Raw genomic sequence first — 8,832 nt, forward strand, 5'->3', positions numbered from 1 at the left:
AGGCTTCCTGGAGGAAGTGTCCTGGGCTAAGTCTTAAAGGAGGAGTGGGAATTAGTTATGCAGGCTGATAAGGAAAGGTAACAAAGGCCTAAGGAGGAGAAGCATATGTGAGTCCGCAGGCTGAGATGTGCCTGAAGAAGAGCCAGAGTCCATATAAGCCCTTCTGATGTGGCCCCTTCTTCCACAGCCTGTGACCTGACCTGCCCCATGGGCCAGGTGAATGCGGACTGCGATGCCTGCATGTGCCAGGACTTCATGCTACATGGAGCTGTTTCCCTCCCCGGGGGTGCCCCAGCCTCAGGGGCCACTGTCTACCTGCTGACCAAGACGCCTAAGCCACTGACCAAGACAGACAGCAGTGGGAGGTTCCGAATCCCTGGCTTGTGCCCTGATGGCAAAAGCATTCTGAAGATCACAAAGGCCAAATTTGCTCCCATCATGCTCACAATGCCCAAGACTGGGCTAAAGGCAGCCACTGTGAATGCAGAGTTCATGAGGGCAGGTACGGTTCTCCAGGATAGGGCTGGACAGGAATGCTGGACTTTTAATTAAAGTGATCATAGTGCTAAGTGCTGGCTTCCCAGCTTCCAAATCCTTACCATGACCCACAAGGCTCTATATCACCTGGCTCCTCCATTACTTCCCTGTTCTCTTCTTCTATTACTCTCCCTTTCACCCTCACTGAGTCATTCTACTTGAGCCAGAATAGCCTCCTAGCTGTTCCTCAAACATATAAGCACACTCCTGCCCCAGGGCCTTTGCACTTGCTATATATGCTGCTTGGAGTATTCTTCCCACAGAGTTGACATGGCTTGCTCCCTCAAATGTGTGAATTCGTCCCTGGCAACCTTTTCTAAAATAGTCAATTATAATATATTGTGAGATTTGGAGGGTATAGAGAGAAAGAGGCTGGGGGAATCCAGAAGTGGTGCAGAATGGCCAGCATATTCTGCTGAAGGCAGCAGAATGGGAGTATTGCACTATTCAAAACAGCCAGCTCTGTCCCAGTGGCAGTGCTTGGGAATCTTAGCTTGCATGAGGTCCCCTTGGCTCTCTACTGCCCCACCCAAATGCTGCTTGAGAGGCCACAGAAGCTGATTCTAGGCCTAGGGTGTGGAGTGGGTGGACTCCATTCTGGACCATTTCCCTTACAGAGGAGCTAGGGGTGGGAGTAGGGGTAAAGTCATACAATTTTAACACATGACAAAAGAACTCATGGGAGCAAGGCTCTAGACAATCTGCACAAAGAGAAAAACCAAATCATTGTTTCTTGTGTTCTGTCCCAGAAACTCCATACATTGTGATGAACCCAGAGACAAAAGCACGGAGAGCTGGACAGAGTGTGTCCCTATGCTGTAAGGCCACAGGGAAGCCCGGTCCAGACAAGTATTTCTGGTGAGTGTCCTGCCAGTTACCTTGCCAAGTCTTTTCTTGGAAATCAGCCCTTTCTTGCATTGGGTCTGGACTTATTAATCATGACAATAACCAACAGAATAAAGTTATTAGTAAGGCCCTGGCACAGAGCCCTTAAGTTGGCATTTACAAGTGGGAGCCAGTGGGGTCGAGGCTACGCAGACAACCAGCCAGCCCTGTCATTATCCTCTTGAAGCTGGGGCCCCACAGAGCAGCTCTGGTCTCAGGGTCCTGACTTGGATATCCTTGGGACACAGAAGAAGATGCCCGGCCCTGCTTCCCCTGACACAAGGTCAGAGTCCTCGAGCACTGTGAGTCCTTTATCCTTCACAGTTATTTTATAGCCATTATCTTGTCTGATGCTCCCAACAATTCTGTGAAATAAGCTAGGGAACAACCGCCCTCATTTTATAGAGCAGGAGACGAAAGCTCAGAGAGGTGAGATGATTTGTCCAAGGATCCATAGGCAGTTAGAAGTGAGGCTGGGACTCAGAGTGAAGTCCCTTGACTCCCAGGGCAGTCAGTACTCTTGGGTGAGCTGAGTCAGAGGGGGTGTTGGCATCTGCAAGGCCTCATCCATCATCTGCCTCCCTGGCTACTTGCTCCTGGCACTCTCCCTGGGGATACCTGCCCTCCCACAGTCCCCTCAGGCTCTGCCTCTGTATTCCTTCAGGTACCACAATGGCACACTGCTGGATCCCTCCCTGTACAAGCATGAGAGCAAGCTGGTGCTGAGGAACCTGCAACAGGACCAGGCTGGCGAGTACTTTTGCAAGGCCCAGGGTGACGCTGGGGCTGTGAAGTCCCAGGTGGCCCAGCTGACTGTCATAGGTAAGCAGCCAGCATCCTGAGTCGCCACAGGGCAGGTAAGCACCCCAGTGGACATATCTGGGCAGTGAAGCTTGGGCTTTTCTGTGCTGAGCACAGCACTATGCCCTCTAGGACTCAAAGATCTCACAGTCCTGAATCCTACCCTCACAGAGCTGCCAGTCCAGAAGGGGTAAAGAGATATAAATAAGAGACAATAAGTAAAGATAGAAAAATGCACTGAAACAGGAAATGAGACAAAGAGACCGCTCAGTGTGAGTGACCATGGGTGATTGCTTGAGGGGGCAGCTTTTCAGCTGAAGCTTAAATAGTGGGTCACAGCCTTGGCTACTCTTGGGATCACCTGCTGAATTTTTTTTTTAAGATTTTTTATTTATTTGTTCATGAGAGACAGAGAGAGAAGAGAGAGAGAGAGAGAGAGAGGCAGAGACACAGGCAGAGGGGGAAGCAGGCTCCATGCACGGAGCCCGATGTAGGACTTGATCCCGGGACTCCAGGATCATGCTCTGGGCCGAAGGCAGGCTCTAAACTGCTGAGCCACCCAGGCGTCCCACACCTGATGAATTTTAAAAAATACTGATGACTGGGTCCTACTTCCAGAGAGTCTGATGTCATGGGTTTGGGATACGGTCTAGGTATGCACAGATTAAAATCTCTCCCAGTTGATTCTAATTTGCAGCCAGTGTTGAAAACCCCTCTTCTTGAATACCAGCCAGGGACTGTGTATATGGAAGTGAGGCATTCTAGATCGAGAGGCCAACATGAGCTAAGGTTTACGATTAGAGTTGGCTTTAAGAAGTAATCTGGAGGAGGAGAGACTCAAGGCCAAGATCAATCAGGAACCTGTACCTGCAAAGTGGGCAGGGAAGAAGGATATCTTAATAACTGGCATAGGGGCACCTGGGTAGCTCAGTTGGATGGGCCTCTGCCTTTGGCTCAGGTCATGATCCCAGAGTCCTGGGATCAAGCCCCACATCGGGCTCCCTGCTCAGCACGGGGTTTGCTTCTCCCTCTCCCTCTGCCCCTTCCTCTTACTCATTTTCTCTGTCTCTCTCCAATTAAAAAAAATATTGGCCTAAACAAAGGAGGGAGAGAGGAAAGTTTATTGGAAGAATTCTGAAATATTTCACAGACTCTGAGAATGTTGAGCAACAGACCTCAGAGCAAATAGGACACCGGGCACTAGGGCCGCTGCAGAGGAAATGTGGAGCCCCCTGTAGAGTGGTTCCCAATCCATATTCTTGGTTCTTCCACCTGTAACAGCTATTTTTAACACTGCCTAACCATTCTGAAGTTAAATTGATAGAAAAGAGCTATATATAATTTCCAAATACATGTGCACATGGCCCTAACTACAACATAAAGGAAAAATAAAATAACTCTAATTCAAAACAGTATGTATTTCAACGTATAAATGTTTTTTGGCATAACAACATCAGAAGGCTAACCAAGAGGTTGGACATTTGCACACCTGCACTTAAATCCAGTCACCATGAATGTGACAGCTACAAATCCTGATGGATACCGGTTATCATTTCGGTAGTTCACATTCCTTGGGTAATGTTGCGCAGGTATGTGGTTTTTCTGAAATAAGGAGTAATTCTTAGTATTATTCCAAGCTAAACCAAGTCCAATCTTCACTGGATTTATATGGTAGTTGTGCTCTTTAAAAATCCAAAGTATGGGGGATCCCTGGGTGGTGCAGTGGTTTGGCGCTTGCCTTTGGCCCAGGGCGCGATCCTGGAGACCCGGGATCGAATCCCACATCAGGCTCCCACTGCATGGAGCCTGTTTCTCCCTCTGCCTGTGTCTCTGCCTCTCTCTCTGTCTCTCTGTGACTATCATAAATAAATAAAAATTAAAAAAAAATTTTTTTTTAAATCTTAAAAAAAAAAATCCAAAGTATGAAAAAAAATTCAACGTATGGTTAAAGCCACATAAAAATAGTAGGCTCTGATAATTTCAAACAGGTTTTCCACCAACATGAATGTCTGCTGGGATATGTAAACTTCATGCAGAGAAATTCTTTTTTTTTTTTTTTAAATATGCAGAGAAATTCTTAATGCAGAACAGTGCCAGACCATCACAGGACACAGAGCAGCAATGCCCATCCTCCACTCCGCCCACTACTTTTTTTTTTCAAACACAACTTAACCAATCTTATTTGACTGCATCTTATTTAGACAGCTTGCATGTTTCAAATTCCATTAAATCTCTCTCTGCAAAAGGATATGGGATGGTAGAAGAAAATTATGCAGCAATATCCAGTCATCGAACAGCAGTCCAATATTTGGAGGTACACGTGATATTTTATAGATACTGAACTCACATATGACATCAATATAATTTATGGTTATGTTTTTACAAACCTGAAAACTGTAACATGATAGCACTCATCTTAGTGATATCATGGTGCACTGAAAAGTAACTCTGATGCACTACCAATTTGCTTTTATCTACGCTCCTGGAAAGTGATGATTTTTAGACACTGTAATAAACATACACATCTAGTCTTCTACACGTCAGCCAATACCATACCACAGTGCCAGCAGAACTCCTCATTTTAGTGGTAATTTAAAACACTCTCACAAACTTTCAAGACCCTTCTATTGAGAACCATGATTCTAATGATATAAAATGTATAAAATGAAATTAATGATGTTCACTCCATCTCCCTCAGAAGAGGTCTGTGAGATTTGGGATCATGGATGTGCAAGTACTTTGAAAACCATAAAGCCCCACAGAGAGGTGAGGGTAAGGATACCCTCTGTGTAGGACATGAACTTACTTTTAATATTCACATCATTTCCCTCCATAGCTGCTGATGAGACTCCTTGCAATCCAACTCCTGAGAGCTACCTTATCCGGCTGCCCCATGACTGCTTCCAGAACGCCACCAACTCCTTCTACTATGACGTGGGCCATTGCCCGGTTAAGACCTGCGCGGGGCAGCAGGATAACGGGATCAGGTGCCGGGATGCTGTGGAGTACTGCTGCGGCATCTCCAAAACAGAGGAGAAAGAGATCCAGTGCAGTGGGTACACACTACCCACCAAGGTGGCCGTGGGGTGCAGCTGTCAGCGGTGCACAGAGACCCGGAGCATCGTGCGTGGCCGTGTCAGTGCTGCTGACAACGGGGAACCCATGCGCTTTGGCCACGTGTACATGGGAAGTAACCGTGTGAGCATGACTGGCTACAAGGGCACCTTCACCCTCCATGTTCCCCAGGACACAGAGAGGTTGGTGCTCACATTTGTGGACAGGTTGCAGAAGTTTGTCAACACCACTAAAGTGCTGCCCTTCAACAAGAAGGGGAGTGCAGTGTTCCATGAAATCAAGATGCTTCGGAAGAAAGAGCCCATCACACTGGAGGCCACGGACACCAACATTATCCCCCTGGGGGAGGTGGCTGGAGAAGACCCTATGGCTGAACTGGAGATCCCATCCAAGAGTTTCTACAGGCAGAATGGGGAACCCTACACAGGAAAAGTAAAGGCCAGTGTGACCTTCCTGGATCCCCGGAATATTTCCACAGCCACTGCTGCCCAGAGTGACCTGAACTTCATTAACGATGAAGGAGACACCCTCCCCCTTCGGACATATGGTATGTTCTCTGTGGACTTCAGAGATGAGGCCACCTCAGAGCCGCTTAATGTTGGCAAAGTGAAGGTCCACCTTGACTCAACCCAGGTCAAGATGCCAGAGCACGTGCCCACAATGAAACTCTGGTCCCTCAACCCAGATACAGGGTTGTGGGAGGAGGAAGGTGACTTTGAATTTGAAAGCCAAAGGCGAGGCAAAAGGGAAGAGAGAACCTTTCTGGTGGGCAACATGGAGATCCGTGAAAGGAGGCTCTTTAATCTGGATGTCCCAGAAAACAGGAGGTGCTTTATCAAGGTTAGAGCCTACCGGAGTGAGAGGTTCTTGCCCAGTGAGCAGATCCAGGGGGTTGTGGTCTCTGTGATCAACCTAGAGCCCAGAACTGGCTTCTCGTCCAACCCCAGGGCCTGGGGCCGCTTTGACAGTGTCATCACGGGCCCCAATGGGGCCTGTCTGCCTGCCTTCTGTGATGACCAGTCCCCTGATGCCTATTCCGCCTATGTCTTGGCAAGCCTGGCTGGGGAAGAACTGGAAGCAGTGCAATCTTTTCCTAAATTCAACCCAAATGCAATTGGTGTCCCTCAGCCCTATCTCAATAGGCTCAAATACCGTCGGACAGATCATGAGGACCCACGGGTTAAGAAGACAGCTTTCCAGATCAGCATGGCCAAGCCAAGGCCCAACTCAGCTGAGGAGAGCAATGGGCCCATCTATGCCTTTGAGGACCTCCGGGCCTGTGAGGAGGCACCACCCAGTGCAGCCCACTTCCGGTTCTATCAGATTGAGGGGGATCATTATGACTACAACACTGTCCCCTTCAATGAGGACGACCCTATGAGCTGGACTGAAGACTACCTAGCATGGTGGCCCAAGCCAATGGAGTTCAGGGCCTGCTACATCAAGGTGAAGATTGTAGGGCCTGTGGAGGTGAATGTGCGATCCCGCAACATGGGGGGCACCCACCGGAGGACAGTGGGCAAGTTGTATGGGATCCGGGATGTGAAGAGCACACGGGACAGGGACCAGCCCAATGTCTCATCTGCCTGTTTAGAGTTCAAGTGCAGTGGGATGCTCTATGACCAGGACCGTGTGGATCGCACACTGGTAAAGGTCATCCCTCAGGGCAGCTGTCATCGAGCCAGTGTAAATTCCATGCTTCACGAGTACCTGGTCAACCACCTACCACTAGCAGTCAACAATGACACCAGTGAGTACACCATGCTGGCACCCCTGGATCCACTGGGCCACAACTATGGCATCTATACTGTCACCGACCAGGACCCTCGCACGGCCAAGGAGATTGCACTTGGCCGGTGTTTTGATGGCACATCCGATGGCTCCTCCAGAGTCATGAAGAGTAACGTGGGAGTGGCCCTCACCTTTAACTGTGTAGAGAGACAGGTGGGCCGCCAGAGTGCCTTCCAGTACCTCCAGAGCCCCCCCTCCCGGCCCCCTGCCACAAGCACTGTCAGAGGAAGAGTGTCCTCAAGGAGACAGCAACGGGCTAGTAGGGGTGGCCAGCGCGGGTGAGAAGGCGTGGCCTCTCTAAGGTTTCCTGGGATTGCTCCTCAGCCTCTGAGCAACTAAGTCATATGGTACTTTTCTTCCCCCACCTCATGTGACAGCCATTGTGAGACTGATGTATAAACTGTCACTTGGTTAATTTAAGCACATCTGTTCTGGTGCAATTTGCTTGTTTTCTTCATGCCTTTACTTACTGTCTTTACCCCATGATACCGATTGGCACGTAGCCCCCAGAGATGTCAAAATAAATATTTTTTGTCTTGTTCTTTAAAAGAAATACAAGAAATTGACCATTGATCCATTGATAAAATCAGTGGCCATCAACGAAAATGTCCTTCCTTTTTTTTTTTTTGCAGGGTTTTGCTCACCTCTACAGTAATGATAATCTGATGTTAAAGACCAAATAACCAATAGAAAGCATATTTCTTGGCCTTGGTCTATGGGATGTCAGCAAGGCCTCTATCACAGTCCACACATATAAATGGTGGTGAAATAAAGGAATAAACTACAATATTCTTACTTGAAATGTAAATAAGTTATTTCTTTGATGAATTTGGAACTCTAGTATACATCCCACATTAAGCTGTTGAACACAGGGTAATCATAGTTCCTCTGCCAAGTCTGGAAAGACCATCTCATGACTACCACTGCAATGGGTTGCTAATTATATTTGTGCATTTCCTTTTATATTTACTTTTGTTCTTGCTGGAGGCCCAGTGTACCCCAAAGCAGATGTCAATAAATGCACATTTGGTATTTGTTTTTGAGGCCCCTGTCCTGTCTCACCTATAAAGTGAGCCAGCTGCTCAGAGGGACAGAGGTAACCCTGGAAAGTGGTCACAAAGTGGCATGAGGCGCAGTCCCCTCTTCAGGACCCCTCCCATCACTCCCCCCACACCCAGGGTTGAGTAATTAGGCACACACTCGGGTGATCAAGTTTGTTCTCATGGATCATATTTTCCACTTGCAGAGAAGAGCAGAGATTCCTGGAGTTGTGAGTATGTTCTGGGCTCCTGAGCAAAGCTAAAAACATGTCCCCTTTTTTTTTCTTTCTTTCTTTCCAATACTGGGGAGCTTATACAATGGCTTGGCTCAAGGTTGGGCAAGCTGGCCAAGTGCTCCTCCGGCAACCCCCCACAGCCTGCTGCCTGCTCCAGCTGTGCTGGCTGACCTCACTCACAAATGACGGGCTTTTTTTTCTTTTTCTTTTTTTAAATTTTATTCCAAGCTCTTCTAAAGATGCCCAGCTTTTCCAGATACCAGATCTCTGTTGTGCATAACAGCCCCTGCCCCTTGAGTAAAATAACTAGTCCAAATGGAAAGGGCTTTTGGAAAAAGTATTTGGTTTAAAATAGTAAATCAGAGGCCAGTGGATGGTGCCAGAGTAATCTTGGAGGCATCTAGAGTCAGGGTGGTGGAGCATGGGGTTGGATGAGACACAGACTGCCCCTTTCCCAATCCTTCCAG

At 48.1% G+C, this 8,832-nt stretch overlaps 1 protein-coding gene across 1 annotated transcript in view; it reads left to right on the forward strand.

Moving 5' to 3' along the window:
* LOC121484282 (cartilage intermediate layer protein) overlaps positions 1-8,121 on the forward strand; it is a 77,585-nt gene extending 69,464 nt beyond the window's left edge. The window contains exons 11-14 of the mRNA XM_041743288.1: positions 188-502; positions 1,287-1,395; positions 2,087-2,244; positions 5,060-8,121. Coding sequence (XP_041599222.1) covers positions 188-502; positions 1,287-1,395; positions 2,087-2,244; positions 5,060-7,371 — 2,894 coding nt within the window. The 3' untranslated portion in view covers positions 7,372-8,121. The remainder of the gene's footprint in view (positions 1-187; positions 503-1,286; positions 1,396-2,086; positions 2,245-5,059) is intronic.
* The last annotated feature ends 711 nt before the right edge of the window (positions 8,122-8,832 follow it).

The sequence above is a fragment of the Vulpes lagopus genome, chromosome 2 (genome assembly GCF_018345385.1).
Source record: "Vulpes lagopus strain Blue_001 chromosome 2, ASM1834538v1, whole genome shotgun sequence".
NCBI classification, from domain to species: Eukaryota; Metazoa; Chordata; class Mammalia; order Carnivora; family Canidae; genus Vulpes; species Vulpes lagopus.